The sequence below is a fragment of the Dermacentor silvarum genome, chromosome 2 (genome assembly GCF_013339745.2).
Source record: "Dermacentor silvarum isolate Dsil-2018 chromosome 2, BIME_Dsil_1.4, whole genome shotgun sequence".
In the NCBI taxonomy this organism is placed as follows: domain Eukaryota; kingdom Metazoa; phylum Arthropoda; class Arachnida; order Ixodida; family Ixodidae; genus Dermacentor; species Dermacentor silvarum.
Genome location: NC_051155.1, coordinates 223,742,517 through 223,762,244, shown reverse-complemented (window position 1 = coordinate 223,762,244; position 19,728 = coordinate 223,742,517). Strand labels below are relative to the sequence as shown.

The following is a 19,728-nucleotide window of genomic DNA, read 5'->3' as shown; positions in this document are numbered from 1 at the left end:
TCAAGAAGGGGCTTCTGCCTAAATGAACGCAAAACTGACTCACTTGATCTGGGAGACTCCGAGTGTGCACCCGAAGTAGAGGGAGGTGGGCGAGATTCTAGCTTCTTACGTAGCTTGAAGAACTGCTTCTGCGATCGCTCATCCTTGTGAGGCTGTCCACTTGGATTCGCATGGCCTGATACAGAAAACATGACAATCGGCACAGTGCTCTTCCATTTATGACAGAAAAAAACTTTCCACTACATTAGTATTGCACACTTGTGACTATACCTAATCTTTCAAACATAGCAGCAATGTACAGCCTACTTCTCTGCCATGGACAAGCTTATAAGAGGATGAAAAATGTAGCAGCAGAGGTACTAACGTTACAAGCATATTGCTACTGTACCCTAACAGCACCAAATACCTAAACATAAGCAATGTTCTTGCATGGGACAACAGCTTGGAAAGAATGTGAATGACCGGTTCAGGAATGAGAGGAATAAAATGTACAAAACTATTCTGCTCATTCCACCCCACGTTGGCATCTGTGTTAATGCAAAGCATTCAGCTGCACAATGCATGTGATTTAAAATTTTACTGTTCTTGCTTTGTGTGTAGTTCACACACACTGTTCTTGTTGTGTGTAGTTTGTTTAGCAGCAGCACAACTATGCTTAAGAGACTGAACTTCTGCTGTGTTGTATTGCTCGGAAGACATCAGACGCAGACTAATGCATATGCTCTGACAGGACGGTTTCATATGTCACTAGCGTAACGTGAATCTACCCAACATCATCAGTAGTTGAATGGCTAAAATCACCGGGAGAGAACACTAGAGAGAACAAGGAAACTTGTGCAATGCACTGCTGAACTAGACTCCACGTGTGCTATGTATGAGAGAAACACTTGACTTCACTCTTGAACACCTGCTCCCAGCAGCCTTTGTGTGTGCAGCATGGAGTGTGCGACTGAGGCTGACCACACTCAGGACAGCGAGGAAAAAAGTCCGGGGAGCAAGTCAATAAATGCTTTGCACTGAGACATGTTTGCCGTTTTATGCTCTGGGCTTGCCCAGCGCTGAACAGTCTACATGGGAACAAAGAGTCATGGGAATCCTCCCTCCATAGCCAGGAAGAACAAGCCCAAAAACAAGTCATCGGTGAAGCCCAGGCCGCCGCCGGAAGCAAACTGATTCCGGTCGACGCCTGGGGGGGGGGGGGGGGGGGAGCTGCGTCTGACAGTGAAAGGGGGAACTGCGTCTCACCCCGATCACTCATACTCTCTGACGGGTGCAAATAAAGTGCTTTCTTTCTCTCATGTCACAAAGCAGCCTCCTGCCCGATTAGAACAGGAGCTTCCTTCTGAAATAAACCTCTAACTTGTGCGGCAACGAGACTGATGAATGGAGAAGCTTATGCAATGTTGAAGGTTAAGTGAAATCAAACAGCCAACTAGAAGGGCACGAACAATGACAAAAAAAAGCTAGTCATGAGAGCACACATACTGCAGAGTGGAGAACTGAAATGCAATTAACAAGGAGAGCATTAGCAGTACACATTAACTCATAACCAAAGAAAAGTGGAATGATGCAGGGGCATGGTGCTCTTTTCTTTGAACTCTTACGCTCGTGTACATACTGCTGGTTCTTTCCTAGCAATGTGGATCTTGGTTAGTGCTTTGTGTCTTAGTCACCTCCACCTCATTAGCATTCATTCTTAAAGAGCATAGCACGTGGTGTTCTATGCAATAGCAATATGCTACCGCTGCTTCATGGGTTCTCTCCTGTCTAGACTTGCTACAATTATGACACTGCAAACACATTAGCGAAGGCTCAGAACAGCACAACTGACCCTGTGGTGAGTGTGGGCTGAGTTGGGACTGCATGGCAGCGGGTGAGTGAAACTGGCCCACAAAAGGTGGCGCAGCCGAAGGGGAAGCCTGTGCAGCTGGACCAGCAGCAGCCGTGGCCGGGTACGGGTAGAAGGCAGGCTGGGCCGCACCGGGCGCTGCCCCCGTCTGCAAGGGGACACCGTTGATGCACCTCTTCAGAGAAAACGTAACGAGTAAAGTGAACATCTTGTAGGGTGTAAAAGAACACTTGCACACTAAAGGAAATACTACACAAGGCAAGGCACCTCGAGAGTTGTTCTCCGCCCTACAAGAAGTCGTTTTGCAAGCAACCATGAATCCTGGCAACATCACACAAAAGCGTGTTCAAAGGGGCTGGTTGGTTCATCATTAGAAAAATACAGAAACAGCGTGACACAGGGCAAGTGAAGAGCTGTCCTGTGCTCTTCACTCGTCCTGTGTCATGCTGTTTCTGCATTTTTCTAATGATGAACCAACCAGCCCCTTTGAACACGCTTTTGTGTGATGTTGCCAGGATTCATGGTTGCTTGCACAACACTGTACCACAGCAAGACTAGACATACAGGAGTGCTAATAGCTCAGAGATGCAATCTGTTGGCAATGTGCACTCATCAGAGCATTAGACATGCGTTGTGCACTCATTATGTGGCACATTATGTATAACCATTTATTGCCTTTAACAATGAATGTGTATTCTGGGTTCGAAGCCATCTGAAAGTATGAGATGAAAAGAGCTTTCACTAGGTTTGAGCCTAGCATCATTTACACAAATAATCTAAGAGCAAAGTGAGGACATCTTTGGATTCCAATATTCGCAATGCGCGTAGACGATGGCACCACAAAGCAGTAATTGAGAGAAATGCTTCATGGATTATCGGCACAGTGACTCCGCGGAATCAGCCGCGTTTTTACATCCGAGGACAACATTCCTGTACTATGATCTCTCTTCCCCACACCATGAAACGAAGATTTAAAAGCAAGAAGATACGTGGCATGCCTCTATGCACAAGTTAGCTGCCAAGGTCAAGATAAGTGGTCATTCGTTTTTGAGGGACTCTGAAAGGAATGTCTCAGAAATGAAAGGGTGGTGAAGGTATGCGGATCGGTAAACCTGTGAAGCCACTGATGGAGGACCCACCGCGGTGGCTTAGCAGCTATGGTGTTGCAGTGCTAAGCACGAGGTCGTGGGATCAAATCCCGGTCGTGACGGCCACATTTCGATGGGGGTGAAGTGCAAAAATGCTTGTGTCCCATGCATTGGGGGTACGTTAAAGATCCCCCGTTGGCCAAAAGTAATCCGGAGTCCCCTACTACAGCATGCCTTATAATCAAGTCACGATTTTGGCATGTAAAATCACAGAATTCAATTCTAACAATGGAGGTTGCAGCACTGATGTTGCAGCCAAATATTTCTTAAAAGTAGCGGCATCAGCGAGAAAATGCTAATTACTGGTAGTTTTTCCTGAAAGCAACCACATTGCATTCCTACAACTTAGCAGTCACCACCTAGAGAGGTACAGTGCGGCACGAAAAGACTTCCCATCTATGCTCTACGGTGTAATGAGGCAGGCAAGCTTTTACGGTATCACAACAGTTTATTATTTACAGACCTGTCAAACAGCTGTGTGTGGTTTTTAACACCATGAAGCGATAACAAACAATGCATTAATTTTGAATGTTGGTTGACTTTTTTCACATGCCACAGCAAATTGCAGAGCAGCGTACGTTTGTGAGACTGTTTTGAGCTATATTTGCCCTTAATGCAACAGATCGCAGTAGCTGTTGCTGCAATTAGTTCTTATCGTGCCAGTTGTTGCATGACGGTCTTTAATGATTCTGAGGTGGCAAGACATGAAACTTATGCTTGAAAAATTACACATTATCAGGCAGGCCTTTTCCGATCAACGTAAGGAATAATTTCATGCTGCATGGACCCCCAGGTGTGAACACGTACTCGAAGATGGCACAAAAAAGACTGCCATGTTTTCGCAGTGCTTCTTCGATTAGGCAGCGCTTTTTTTTTTCTTTTTCCCACACGTTTTGAGGTGACTAACGGTTGTCTCCTAAAGACATCAGCTTCACAAAAGGTAGCGGCATTGCTACCTGCTTCTGCAGCAGCAGTAAAAGCGAGTATAAACTTGGCGTGCTACGACATGGACGCGCAATCGACAGCAGACATAATGAATGATCACTAGAGGCCGGATCTTTAGGCATGACTCTCACCACGAGAAGCCGCTTGGTAAGCCAGAAAGAAAAAAAAAAAAGCACAGAGACAAGTGGCGACGCCACCTTGAAGCTCCCACACCAGCTCACCGTGACGGCATGAATTTTGACAGCGTCTTCTAGGTCTCAGTTAATTTTTTAGAGGTAAAGATTGACTACATTGCGTTCCAAGGAGCCCAAGATTCAATATGGCAAGCTTCGCGAACTTTTATTGAGGCAACGTGGCCCAAATACGAAAAAATACTTTAGAAGTCATGATGTCACACTAAAGTGCTGACGGTGTTCCCATGCGAAATTAAAAAAAAATAACTTTGAGCGTCAGTTTCTCTTCTAATAATTGAACTATTGCAGTGTAATTAACGACATCAGAGTTTTCGAAGAATACTTTATCAGTCTAAGTTGATTTATTGTTTTGCTTTAGTGTCCCTTTAACGAAAGGTTGCTTGTCATGCATTAGAACCAGAGAGGCGAGTGGTAGGCAGGTAGGTAGTAAACTTCATTGAGGTCCTGAAGAAGTCACCCCCCCCCCCCCCCCCCCCGTTTGTAAGACTCGCTTTTAACGGTATGAAAAGAAATGCACCGAGTAGCTCTCATTTCTAATAGCATCCCCCCATTACAGTTTTTTTTTTTTTTCAATATCCTGTGCACTGTAACCAAACTGCCACTCAAAACAATCCTGCATTGTAATCCAAAAAGACTCACGACCTAGGTGACACCATGATCGCAATGATGCCACATACACACAATAGAGGAGAACAGAATGCTGAAGTTTAAAAAAAAAAAAAAGATAACAAGGACTACAACACTGTGATTGTATATGTCATGATTTCAGAAGCTGAGGCCTTCATAGAAATTTAACGCTGATGAAATCGAACAGCTATGAATGCTGATGAAAAGACTGCACCTGCCCAAATAAAAAAAAATGTCCAGAACTGTCTACATGCAACAAAAAAAGTCAATGTGCCTGCATAAATACGATCAACAGCTGATGCCCCGTTAAGATGCAGCTAAAATGCCATAGTGGGAGACTCTAAATTAGTAGTGGCAGAGGCAGGATCAGAGGCCGGCTATCAAATTCCCGTCCTGCTGCCCAGCAACGGAACATCCTAACCACTGAGCTATCCTGGCGGACGTTCCAACAAAATTCTAATTGCATTCAGTAGCTGCCAGTACCGTTGTGACATATACATTACTCAAATACAGTCTTAGGTCACACACATGAGCTGAACAAAAGTGCTAGCGAGAAACACAGAAAGCGAGAAAACTGCATAACCGTGTCTGCGAGCTGCGTAGGTGACGTCCTGGTAAAGTTCGATTTCCAACGATGCCACTAGGATCTGCGGAGAAGACGGCAACCGCCGCGCGCGAACGCCCACAAGGCGGGTTGTTTCGAAATTGGCGCCTGGACGCGGGCGCACGCGCCGCTGGGGGCGGACGTGGCAAGGGCAGGACAACACGAGCGCTAAAATCCACGTTCCCGCGGCACCGCGGCGCAAGGCATCGAGCGACGGGACGGCGATAGGGAGGATCACAGCAGCAGCTAGCGAGGATCACGAACAGCGGCGGCTGCTGCTACGTGGAGGATTTAGCGGGGGCGCTAGCTCTGCTGCTAGCTGTCGCCGCTCTCGCGTTTCCACGTCAGCAGAGGCAGCTGCTGGCGGGCGCGAAATGCCCCCGCCGCCGCGGGGAACTTTATTCCGTACGCCCGCTCGCGCTGATATCTGCGCGGCAGACGTCGCCGATCGCCCGCAATACTCTCGTTTGCACGAACGGTTTTCTTTTTCCTTTTTTTTCTTTTTCCTCGCGTAGTCCGAGCACGGAGCGCGTTGCGTCACACCGAGGGCCTGCGCCGAGCTGTCCGGATTTAGTGGTTCAAAATTGTTTTCTTTCGACGTGAGCGAAACGCAAGCAGGAAGGAGAGTGAGCGAGCGACAGTTCCCATTTGCGATGCAGCGCGTGAAACTCGTTACGGTGCGATTCCCCGGCTGTCCGCGCTCTCCTTTCTTCTGCGAAAATTAGCGCAGCAATGCGGATGCGGCCGGCTTAAGATGTCCGTCTAATCTGTACATACCGTGGGAACACCTCGCGCTTATCTGAGCCCTGAACAACGCGCGGGAAGGCGGCCCAGCCATTTTTTCTAAATATAGCAAAGAATATATGGGTACGCACGTGGTGCAGTCTTTTCTTGCGAAACAAGTTACGTTACGTGCCTGCCTCCACGTACGATAATCAAACTCTGGCCCGGCTATGCTCGAGATGTAATGAAGAAAAAAAAAAAAAAAAGATTACAGAACGGTGTATTGACACAGTTGCACGCCTGCCGGAATACAGGACAACCTTCTCGCGACTCTGCACAGTGCGAATTATATACCATTCGTTCTGCGCGTTCGCAAGTTCCGCGGCCCGAAAGTTGTCGTGGGCAGCGCGCAACACTGTGGAAGTGGTGCAAAGTAGAGACAAAGTGCAAAGCTGCGTACCTACTAGCCACGTCAGCCATCTGGAGCGTGAATCGGCTGTTTGGAGGGATGGAGCGCACTGTGAGCTCTTCCGTTATCCTTCCATTCTAAGGATAATCTGCGGGCATTACACCCCAGATGGCCACACACATACAATAGATGTAACGGATTTATCCAAACATCCACCCATTACATGCACGTGCGGAACATACGCCGATGGATACGTCTACGAGACGTCAGTGGTACAAAAGCTTTAGATGTCCACTGAGCGTCCATCTAGTTTATACTTCAGATGTACAGTAGACAAAGCTTTAGATGTTCATAAAACATATAGAAAAATTGTAACTTCAGATGTACATTGCACAAATAGTCAATGTCCATGGGACGCCCGTAAAATTTGTGCTTTAGACGTACATAGAATGCCATGTATAAAATTTAAATACATATAATCTGCAAACAATTAAAGCCATCTCTTCGATCATGCTTTTGTCGTGGACGATGCTGCATTCCCTCTTCTAATTAAGTCATGCAACAATCTGGTAGTTGGCACGTTTTATTTTAACCAAAATTTTTAATAATATCAAAGGTGCACGACACTTCTGCTTCTGAGATTAAAGCCCGAAATTAACTTATGTACATTGCGTGTTTCCAGCTCCTGCAATTGCTTTCCATGCTTGTAGGAACAATAGTACTAAAAGAAAAAACACATGGCCTTCAAGCCTGGCACATTAAAAAATGATGGCCATGACTTATCTTTTTGCTTTTATTTCTTGTAATTGCTTTCAATGCCTGCATAACGAAAAAAAAAATTATGTAAAGAAGTGATCTTTGAGATTTGCATTTGAAACAAACCGTGCTCCATTTACAAAAAATATGGCCCCCATGACGTTTTTTGCCTCTAAACAAGTGCTTCTGGAGGGTACAGTCAGCAAAAGCATAGCCTTCGAGATATGTTTTTGTTACTCATCGCTGGGGCGTGGAAATGTTGCCACGTTTTGGCATCAGACCCAAAGCTGTCTGTACTGCAAACCTGTAGCTGTCGGCACTGCAAAAACAAATCGGCTAAAGCAGAAAAAAAAAACAAAGAAAAACGTCAAATTGGCTTTAAGTATCCCCTTTTACCCAAGACTGCTCCGCGTAAATACTCCGCATTTTGAAAAATTAGTTGCGCAACAATTAAAGGAATTTATTACCGAGAATAATATTATAGTTCCACAACAACATGGATTTGTTTCAAACAAATCAACATCTACAGCCGTATTAAGCCTTTCACAGCACATTTATTCTGCCATGAACCAAGATGAAATTGCAGTTGTGCTGTTTTTAGACATCAAGAAGGCATTCGACACAGTTTGCCACACTATACTATTGCGCAAATTAGAAGGCTATGGCTTTACTAATAACGTACTGAAATTTTTTCCAGTTATTTATCATTTCGTAAACAATATGTGGTAATTAATGATTTCATATCTGAAGTTAAATATGTATCATGCGGCGTTCCACAGGGATCCGTTCTGGGTCCTTTATTATTTTCTCTTTACATAAATGATCTTCCTCAGGCACTGCACTTCTCAGAAACTCTGATGTATGCAGATGACACGGCACTTACATTTACTGGTAAATCGCTTATAACACTGCAGAACCGTATAATGGTGGAACTGTCAGCTCTGTCTTCCTGGTTTTCAAGTAATCGATTGACGCTGAATGTAGCAAAAACAAAATATGTAATTTTTCATTCTAGACAAAAGACACTAGACTACAGTTTAATTTCTCTCTTGTTAGACGCCACTTTAATTGAGCAAGTATTCTCGTTTAAATACTTAGGGGTTCTTTTCGATAATCATTTACATTGGAAGGACCACGTCAACAATGTATGTAAGAAATTAGCGTTCGGGTGCTACACTCTGATAAAAGCCAAGCAGTATTTTCCATCTTCCGTGCTTAGATCTCTATACTTTTCGTTCTGTCACTCTCACATTAGCTATTGCATTGAATCTTGGGGACTTACATATGTGACATACTTATCGCCTTTACTTCGTCTTCAAAAACGGGCATTACGGATTATTAGCTCCAGCGCATTCTGCCTATCAAGCACAAATTTTTTTGAAGAGCTTCGTATTTTATCTTTTATGTCATTGCGAAGTTATAAGATCTGCATCACGATAAACAACATTATTCAAACTAATTCTCCATTACCGTCGAGCATTTTCTTTTTCCCAAACCGTGACACTAGGCATGCTTTTAATCTCAATTTTAACCTACCAAAATGTAGCAACTTGTACGGTGAACGGCTAATTCAGTTTGCCGGCGCCAAATTTTGGAATGAGCTACCAATAGAAATAAAAGTAGCTAGAGATTTTGACATGAGTTGCAAACTGTATTACTTATCTAACCAAACAGAACGGTGAAATGTCTTGTTACTGCTGCGTGATTGTTCTTTCTTTTTTTTGTATTTTGTTTTTCTTTGTTTTTCCCCTTTGATTTGGGTTGTGAAATGTTTGTTTCCTTCAGAGAATTGTTCAATTGCATAAGTATGAATCTGTGGTTGTTAGAATTTGGTATAGTGTGTTTTTAAGTAACACTTTATGCTTACATGTCAAGGACATGTTACATGTGAGCGTTGCTTGTTTTTCCCCTTGTACATAACCTGTATGCAAAGTCAATATTGGACCGGCTACTAGCTATTAAGCTATCGGTCCAAACAGTGTTTTGCGCATTCATTTCGGGTCTTTAATAAAGTGTTTCCTCCTCAAAAAAAAAAAAAAAAAAAGCGATCACCGTCGGTCTCGGCCAAGTCCACACATGAAGGCAATCGGTGAAACCCCTTTATCTGATGACTACTGATTAAATGAATGATGGCTATGAAATGAAGGTTATCTAATCACAAACACGCCACTTCAGCTGTACCCCCTTCCCGGTTTCTATAGCACGTACTGGTAAATGTGCAAGGAAAACAGGAAAACACTTTTAGCATGGTGGATATGTACCAGTGTAAATGTTACCAATTTACCAGATGACACAGGCCAGGCACAATACATAGAGAAATTTTATGACTGTGTAAAGTCAAAGCGTGCAGAACATTTATTGCGATGACCAAATGTGTTCCACTTATCTACAAGTGCAAAAGGGTAATTAGTGACAATCACAAAGGTGTTTTTCAACATTTTTTTTTTTTTGGCTGGAGATGCGTGTGATGCAAAATTTCTATAGCACTTCAGTTGATCACTGCGTTGCAAAATTTTGCTGCCTGCACTATTGCTGCCAGACAAGTGATCCAGGGTTCCTGTACTAGCATGTTTCCATTATGCTGCCTATGTCTAATGTCAGTCAATGTTCACTCCAAAGAATACAAGCTGTTATTTAGGCATACCCATCAACTCTCCTGTGTATTCTGTAAGGTCTACAAGTTTGGGTTTGCTCTGCAATTTTAGGAATATTGCTGACAAATATTACGAAAAATAAATCCTGTTCATGAAAAAAGTTTAGTTAGTTATAGACCCTACCATATGTCTTCTGATGGTGAAAGGACATCAGAGGAGTACTTGTTTCGAGCAAGTTCAGACAGACAATTTCCAGAAGCAGGTGAAATCAGTAACAGCAAGTTGACAAACTCACTGTCACCTAAAAACAATGTGTTGATTTACTGTTCCAAATTTGCTGTTGCTTGTGTGCAGCCTACAGGTAAACCATTGTTGACAAAGTGCAGATGTATCCAGCAGAGGTGTGTGCTCAAGGCAAGCTTTAAAAATAAATGCGTGCTTAGCAGACTTGTACAATGTGAAGTTGCTAGTAAAAACCATGTGAAGCCAAGGAAAGCATAGGGGAAGAGCAAGTACATGTCAGGTTGTGGGTTCGGTTACCACGGGTGGCAAGTTGTCTTCCATTTTCACATCCCTTTTCCTTGTTAAAGGGGCCCTGCGACCATATTTTCCCCGCTAAGTTCTGCATCACAACGCGTTCCTTGTATCATTCAGAGGTCAATGTAAAAGAAAAAATTACGAAAATTGATGCAGGCAAACAAAAGTTAGTTGACTTGCAAATTCAAAATAAAATCAAACAAAAAAGAGGCATACTCTCTTGCATTTCACTCACCCAGTGAGGAATTGTGCTGCTCCCAATCAAAACGCGGCTTTTATTCAACGGTGGCCAAAACTGTCTTCCCATTGTGGCCTACCCATGACAACCTGTAGCTGCGCTTCCTGATGAACGATGTTACCTTTGCGGAGCGACATCTTCTGAGGATTTCTTCGACCACAACACCTGATAAACATTCGTGTTGTGTCGTTGTTGTGGAAGTGCAAGAACGAAATAAAAACTAGCACATGCTAATGATTAGCATTGCTGCAGACACCCTTGCACTAGTAGAAAGGTAGAACTTGGCCACTGCAATATTATTTCTGTGTGCCATAGTTCACAATGTCACGAGATGGTGCCACCAGTGCTGTTGTGTATGCTTGTCAACGGTGTACCGGTAAACAGCTGCAATATGTTTACGAGTAAGCTAAAGCTAATGAGTGTCTCTCATATGACAGAACTGCAATGCAATATATCGCGAATAAGTGCAGCGATATGTGCCATCCCGTACAATGAATCACCTTTGGAAGAACCTGAATCACTACTGGGCCCAGCGCACTGCAATGCGAGTGCACACAGGACTGCACGTCGTGTAAACCGTTGGACAGCACATCTATAGTGTCCGTTGTAAAGGTTTTCAATTTATATTGCACACAGCTGAGACCTCTATGTAGTTTTAAACAGAGTAAAATGCATTTTCTTTTTCAGAAAGTAGTGACTACATGTAAGGCTTAAATTAACATGTACAGTATGACCATTTTCATTGCCAATCAAAACGAACAGCATAAACATACATGTCAAAGACAGGTGTGTACGGGCTCTAGGTAGCCCCAACAGTCTGTACCTGACTCGGCCTGTGGGCCGGGCTTGGGTAGCTCGACGTCATCTTTACTCGGGCTCTGGCCAGAATTGGGCCACTGTATTTTTTTTGTCAGGCAGGCAAGGCCATGCACAGAGCATGACTCAAGCCTGGAACATGGTCACTATGATGTTCCTCGAATGGTCCTTGAGTGAGCAATGCAGAATTTGTTTGAAGAATTTGAAATACTTGTTTGAAGCCCGAGTCATTGGACATATTGCTTTTCTGTGATAATTGATATGGTTAGGTGTGTTTAGAATATAGTATGCTTCGTATGTTTAATTAGCTTTTAATTCAAAATGGTAAATCAATTTTTATTTAATCTGAAAAAAATTTTTGTCACTGCAACAAAGCCCGGACAATGTCGGGTAGGGCTGGGCTCGAGCCTCAAATTTTTTGTGTCGAGCCAAGCTGAACGGATCTTTCTTTAGTGTTGGGCTTGGCTGGGCTTGGCTGGGGTGAAAGCAGCAGGCCCGGACCAGGCCTGGGCTCATAAATGCGGCCCATGCACAGCTGTAGTGTCAAGTGCCTGCTGCCTCACATCTGCTGCCGAAAATTGTTAATGTGCGATGCTGCGGCCGGCCCGGAAACTGATTTCTGGAGCAAATTAAAATATTCAATATACTTTGACCTCGCCGCTCTCACTGCTGCTGAAGCATCGTCCCGTTTTATAGTAAGCAAAAGTAGAATAAAACCACAACATACATAATTTAGGGCACAGGGCCCCTTAAAGGAACACTAAATAAAATCACTAAATCAGTCTAGAGCATTAAAGTATTCTCCTGAAACAATTTTTGTTAGTCTCATGGTTATAGGTCAATTATAAGAGAAAATGAAGGTCAAAGTTTCAATTTTTCAATTTTATGCTGAAACCCCAGTGACAGTACGACAGTGCGACGTCTTGGATTTCCAAGTTTTTTTTTTTAAGCTGTTTTGGCACAGCAAAAGTTCTCAAAATTTGCCAAATTGATTTTTTTGATCTTTCAGAATACAACGTAGTTCATCTTTAATGATAAAAGATTGAATAGGCCCAAGCCTTCAATATCCATGATGTGACGGATAGCTGGTGGGGTAACTGCAAGGCAATGGCGCCACCTATCTTTTGGTATTTTTGTCTTTTTTGGATGACAAAGCCTCTCCTCACAGCAAAAGTGGCCTTTTTGGTGATGGCGAACGGTAATTTACTAGTGCGCCTGAAATCATTTCTCTGTTTAGTGGCCTGTTAATTATACATTTCAATTTACACTTTCCTTCATCACTCTCTGTTGGCTTTATATTGTTAACAACAAAAATTTTGCCTCTGGAAAACTACCTGGTAAAAAACAAAACAAAAAAAAAAAAACAATGCAATGAAATTGAGATGCTCTCGCCAAACAATGCTGGTACAGGCTGAAGTTGCTGCAAACAAGGTCTGTTTCTAGCTGCTTTACTGCCTATTAATAACTCTCACCTATTTCTGGCAAATCCGTTCTGCAGAAGCCCGCAAGGTTCAGGAAAGATTATGAAAGAAACAAATTTACATCCACCGGTCTTGAAGCACGAAGCTACAAAGGAAACCGGAAAACCATACGAGTTTCACAGAAATAAAACATCGCAGTTTGTCCTGTTTCGTCCTGGTCCAGGATTCAAACCCGAGGCCAACGCCTTTTCGGGGCAGTGATTTGCTCAGATGGTAGAGTGACCGCCCCCGAAAGGCCTGCTGTCTTACAAGTTTGAATTCCAGAACGCAGCCGCAATTTCACGCAGTACTATATCTGCCAATTCAAATATGAACATGTTAAGGCTAACTAGAATGAATTTTCTTTCTTGCTTTTGCGAATGCACATGACATAAGCATGACCTTGGCTTATACGCTCAGTGCGAAGCCCATACCCTCTTTGGCTACTAGTTAAGAAGCAGTGTGAGACAGTGCTCGAGTTATCACTTGCAGATGGTGTTCCACATTGTAGTTTCTTGATCACATTTCATTTGTCCATGATTGTACATCTAGCGAAACGTTCAGGGCACTTTAAAGGGGCCATGACACCAAACTTTCGAGCTCGAATTCTACATTGCATGTTAAACCGTATGCGTCCTACAGCAAACTGGAAAAATTGAGCGCATTCAGTGCAGTAGAAAATTTGTATATGATTTTTTTTTTTATATTGCAGTGGAACTATACAGCCATCTGGCAACATTGAGTGGTGACAAAATGAACTCGCATTCCTGGAAAGAGTTCCCTTGGAGTAACGAAATCTATCTCGAAGGCCATGCTTTTGTGTACTGTAAGCAACCGAAGCAATTGTAGTAGCTGTAATATTTACATCATGGCCGCCATGCATAGTTTTGTTTTTGCCTGTGCATCGCGGTGACCTGCTGCTGCTTTTTATCGCACGAGTGGAAAAGTTGCAGGCACAATTTAACGACAATGCACTTGCTTTGTCGTTGGGTGCTAGAGCACGCGGAGCAAAGCGTCCGATGCGGTTTCATACTGTTTCGGAGCAGACGACACAGCGGTGGTCCCGTATTTCCTGACATCATGCAGTCCATGCCAAAGTGGTGGTCTCTGTCGTCAGAAGGGTCTTAGAGGCAGCGATTTCAATGTGAAATTTCTAAGTGAGAATTTGCGCCGAGTGCTCAATTTTCTTGTGAGTATAACCATACTGGGCCCTTTACTTTCAGTTGCAACGATAAACAGTGTAGTCCGACAACTGTGGCATTCGACTATTGTAATTGTCTGAATAAACAATGAATGAATGAATGAATGAATGAATGAGAGGCCCTATAAAAGGGCCTCTCACCAGGTCTGGCCATATTGAGCTGACACGCACAGTGCATACGATGCGCGCTAACGATCGTGTCTGCCAAGTATTACATCCCTACACGATGTGGAAAGAACTTAAATTTCAAACCAAACGCTGTTTGCCCTTCTTGCGGCGCTGCTCTCCCAGCGGGAGAGTTGACGTATATCGCGCAAGTGCGCCTACATACATGGCAGTGCCGTGACGTCGCTCATAATGACATGTGACTTCGAGAATTATTCAAGGCAACATCAGTTATTTGCTTAATCTGTTGCTTCAATAGACGAATTGAAGTATAGATATTAAAACATAATGCGCATTTTTGTTTTACTTTGTACTGTGTAGCAAGAGAGATGTACTTCCAGTTCGTCTGCCTGTTCCCAAGTTCCAACGAAACTATGCCCATTTTCAACCGTCTTCCAGCGCCGCAATCATGCTCTTTCATCCTCTTGCGTGTGCCTCAGTGCTTGTGATTGTGGCACTGATCAGATGTTTTTATGCAGAGCGCGCAAAATCGTCCGCTCCACGAAACGAGACCAACGCCACAGTTCACGCATGAGACCAGTCACCAGAAGTGCACCACTCGGCAAAAACACGAGAGAGAGAGAGAGAGAGAAAAGAAGGTGGGGTCCATGACATATTTGTCACTTAATCCTCCGGCTCCGGTATGGGAGAACGCAAGGAAGGAATTTCGCTTGCGAAGGCTGAACAGGGCAAGTGGAGAGAGTGTCTATGTTGGCGGTGACGCTCGCCTCCTGAAATCATGGTTTCGTGGCACTTGAAATATTTCCATCGTGGCTATTAATGAACCAATTTGAAAAATTATTGCGGTAGAATGCTCCCTAGAGGGCATGTAACAACTTGCAGCGTAGAACCAAAATTTGCTATGTGGCCTGGTGAGGGGCCCTTTAAAGGAGTACTAATATGACATTTTATACTTGTAATTTTCAAGCCTCAAAGGCAAATCAGACTTGAACATAATAAATTACAAGTAATTAATTACTTGTAATCAATTACATTTTTTGCTAATTTTGTAATTTAATGAATACTGTTTACTCGGTAACGCTCGCTGTAATTCAATTACTTTTTCCTGCAATTGATTACATGTAACCAGTTACATTATTGAGGAAACTGTAACAGGTAACAAGCTGTGACAGGTAACACAGCTTTGAGAACCTGAAATTTGGCGAGAATTATAGTAGAACACCCGAAATCCTATCACGCAGCAGCCTCGCGAATGCGCATGTTCAGACAGGCCAACCCGGGGACTCCGTATTTGTTTTCTCATTGAACCAGTGCAGGCATGTCTCGATAGTGAAGGCCACTTAAGATGTTAATGCTAGGAAATCACATATGGGCGATTTTTTCAGATTTCATAGGGCAACCGGGAGCATCTTGTCCAAGTCCCAGCAACAATAAAGCGCTGCACTTCATGGAGGATCTAGTTGCCAAGTAAACACAACCTTGTGCGCAAAATCCGTATACATTACAACACTGCTCTACCACACGCACCACATCGAGCTAACTGCTTAACCTCTCTGTCTTTCCCTCTCGTTTTCCTCCTCGAGCAAGTTTTCAGTGCCGCTGCTGATGTGTTCACAATGAAAATGACGGATGATGGCCCACAAAATTTTTTAATAGCAATTGCCAGTGCAGATAAGCACTGTATCTGTAAAGGGCTGCCAAGGACGCACTGAAAGTGCCTGGCCAGGGCGCTCTGCTTACTGTATCTATGCAGTGTTCAAAAATTAGGAGGAGAGTAACACAGAAGTAATCAATTACTTTTGAGTAATTCCTCAGTTACTTTTGTGGGGCAGCAATTGGTAACTGTAATTAAATTTTTGAACAACGTAATTGTAATCGGTTACTTTTTTCTGTAACGTGTACAGGTCTGGTCCAAGCCCTGTACACAATTGCAAAAATGGGTTTCAAGAGTCGAAGCCGGCTATTTTACTCCAATACTTTAAGCCACTTACGGTACCCATGCAGTGTATGCGTCATGACATCTTGATACATTGGCTTGTCCTCGTGCCGGCAATCGCTGCGGCTGTCACATGCAAGCACAGCCAGCAGAAATGCACAAAGCCCTCTTGACAACCGTTCGTTCTTGTGAACACCAACATCATACCTAGCCTTTTTGCTACACGATGTTGGCAAATATTGCTCTGTGACGTCACGATATTGTTGACACCAGGTCTGTCATTTCAAGCCCAACTTTAGCATCAACTTAAAATATCTTGCATTTGTTTCTCACCCTAAACTTGCCAACTGCTGTTCTTTTATGGTAGATATTCTACAACATGAAATACATGTGTCCGTACTCCATAAAATTCTTTTCAAATGTTGGGGGACAACATGGCAGACACTCACGTAGGCAGGAGGCTGGGGCATGGCGACATGGGGAGGTTGTGGCGAGAGGATGATGTGGCGTAAGTGTGCCGTTCTCGTCCACTATTTGCTGCATCACGTGACCCGGAGGCACCTGGACTGGCACTGCCATGGGAGGTGTGCTGCTGTTGGACACAAGCTGCACTGTGGCAGGCCCTGCGCACAACCACGAGGGGCAAGTTTGACCCAATCGTATTAGGAAGATAAACCAGAAACACTGCTTTGACAGCAGAATAAAAACCACTTTCAAATAAGTACTGCAATGACAGGGCAGAATAAAGACAATGCCAGTCTCAATAGCCTAAACTATTTCGACAAAAAATAAAAGAGGAAGATTAAAGCAATTGCACTTGTAACTTGATATTCCATGTGCTGATCACACCCAGCACAGAACAAAGCCAGCCACTGCTTAATTGCTATAGCAATTTGAAAAGTAGTGCAAATGACCAGCTTGAAAGAAAAAATGCCATCATATCACGACTCACTGTAGACTAAAAAAAATGTTGACTATTTTCTTATCTTTATGAGCACAAGTTGTAGATGAAAAGTTGTGTGCTGCACCATGAGAACAGATGCGTGCATCTAAGCAGTGTGCCTGATGTACTGACAGTGGAAATATCGGAGCACAAATGCTTCAGATGGCATGTCCGTTCTGATGGCTTGTTGGCAGCAGAACACTACTAGTACTACATTAGAGTGCCATGAAGGGCTTCATCCTCCCAGTGATTAAAACAAATTCACTGCCACAAATGCCACAAGGCAACTAGAAGGATCATGCTAGGGTACCTTTATCAATTCTAAAGGTTGTGATGAACATCTTGGCACAGGTCCCCAGTTCACATTGTTACTAATTTATGCACAGTGCAGAGCTCATCCCTGCCTTTCAAAATATGACCCCGTTATGCACGAGGCAGTATACCACTTAAGTGACACAGAGCAGAGATGTTAGTTTTAGCTGCAATGTTAAAACAAAAGGTTAAAAATAAACCGTTGCGTGCTTGGTGCAAGAGTTATCAATTAGAATGATTAGATATTTGGATTGCTTAAAAATTAAGCAGGTATCTTACAAGTGATACTGACGACCTCATTACAATTCTGGCAACATGGGCTCCTGAGGACGCATTTCTTAATGTTAGGTGTAAACATTAGTAAGCTTAATGCCACCTTATTCTTAAGCAAAAGAACTGCACCTCTTCCACCTGCCTGTGTAAATTACTTCATTCATGAGCTCGATATTCCACATCTATAGCAGACTTTGAAGTTCTTGAATATTCACCCACACTGAATTTTGGTGAAATGATAAGAGTGTCCATTTTTTTCAAACACCAGAGCAACTATGAGGCAAACTGGACGGCCACTAATTCGGTAGAGCAAGCATGTTATAACATGCTTGCAAGGTGTTTTCAAATGCATGCATTTGTCAAAATATGTCCACAATCTTTCGTGAATGTTTCAGATTTTAATTCGGGATGCACTGTCGTGTTGAAAAATGCACACTATAGCACATTAATTCTGACTAACAGTGCCACTTCATTTGACATTATATCCTGCTTACTGCGAGGAAGAGTGCTTGACACAAGACCTATTTATGGAAACATTACACAATTCACAAAATAAAAGAGGGCACAAATAACATTATACATTCTGCGCGAAAAGGAACTCGGAAACATTGACAAAATCAAGTGGACAAGAGAAGTGCCACGACAGGCTGTGTACTTGCCTTGAACAAACTGCATTTGATCACCCATCTGGAAAAAGATGGTTTCTCCCGGATTGATGTGCAAAAGCACCACATGTGGGGGTGCCACATAAGACGGAGCGGCAGCACTAACAGCGCCCATAGGGGCAGCGCCATAGCCCTTCTGCACTGGGCCCTTGCAGCGCAGTCCACTTTTTTCACCATTCACCACCTGCAAAACAAGATACAGGAGAGCCACCCCCGTCGAGTGAACTACAACTAGGAATGCTTCAAAGCAGGCCACATACACAATCTAAACATAAATTTGGCATCAACCTGAAGGTAGCACAAAGTGGCAAAGAAAATGCATATCGGTTCCTCAGAAAGAAAGGTTTGCAGTCGAAGAAAAACCTATGCAGGCCAATGGTTCAAACCCAGCACCACCGCCACCTTTCGTAACCTATCCTAGTCAGCAGACTAGCAGATGGCAGGGCTGACCCAAGTTGAAGTGCTCTATACAATAACTGCACAAGTTATACGTAAGTCCGCAAGGGGGATGTAGAGGAACCCATATGGGTTTCATTTGTAGCTTTGCACTGCTTTCAAGCAGATAACCAACTGTCCTTTGTGTCAATCCTCCTCCATTTTGCGAATCCCTGCAGAACTTGTTCAGTTAATGCATTGCTTATATAACGGCAAGCAGATGAACACGAGAAGCCCTAGTAAAAGTTGTAATCCTCACTCAGCAAATGACCACAACTGACTTCAGGCAACTATACATGGGTCTGCTACTACTATCGCTACTACTATCTCTACTCCTCCAATTTGCGAAAAGTACACACGAGAGCTCAACTCCATCTTGGTTGTTTTTGAAATGAAACTAGCTATGCAGCTCAGAGTCAGTTTAGGATGAACTTTAAGTGGGCTTTTTACTATTGACAAATATGCCGGCCTTAAGCAATACCTTCTTCTGCACGTTGTTGAGAAATTGGTGCTCTTGTTGCCCAAAAAAGCTAAGCTTAGTATCATGTCATGCTGCACTTCGATTTGCAAGCTATTGGGTCCTTGGGAATGCAACCTACAGAAAACGTAGGAAAGGAAAGAAGCATGAAAATACTCCTACGGCGTCCATATCGCCACTTTACAAGGAGGAATGTGAACCAACTTTCCAAATTTCCAGCTTTTGTGCAGCCACTTTGCATTGCAAAGAAATAGGAATCACTCTCCAAATGAGTAAAATGTGTGTGCCACATTGCAAGCTTACAAGGACCGTTAAGAACAACCGTATTAGACCATAATGCTGACCACTATCAAAAGCAGTTGAGCCTGGCTAAGACACTTCCACAGGCAATGCCAAAAAGAATTTATGCACTGCGATTGCTTTGTACTTGTGAGCAATGCTGCATTTGTATGCAATAAA

General features: G+C 43.5%; 1 protein-coding gene across 1 annotated transcript in view; it reads right to left on the bottom strand.

Annotated features, from left to right (window-relative positions):
* Positions 1-19,728, bottom strand: part of LOC119440728 (fibronectin type-III domain-containing protein 3A-like) — an 83,407-nt gene that overhangs the window by 39,994 nt on the left and 23,685 nt on the right. Inside the window, 5 exon segments of the mRNA XM_049663028.1 lie at positions 44-175; positions 1,832-1,997; positions 16,613-16,675; positions 16,677-16,786; positions 18,351-18,540. Coding sequence (XP_049518985.1) covers positions 44-175; positions 1,832-1,997; positions 16,613-16,675; positions 16,677-16,786; positions 18,351-18,540 — 661 coding nt within the window.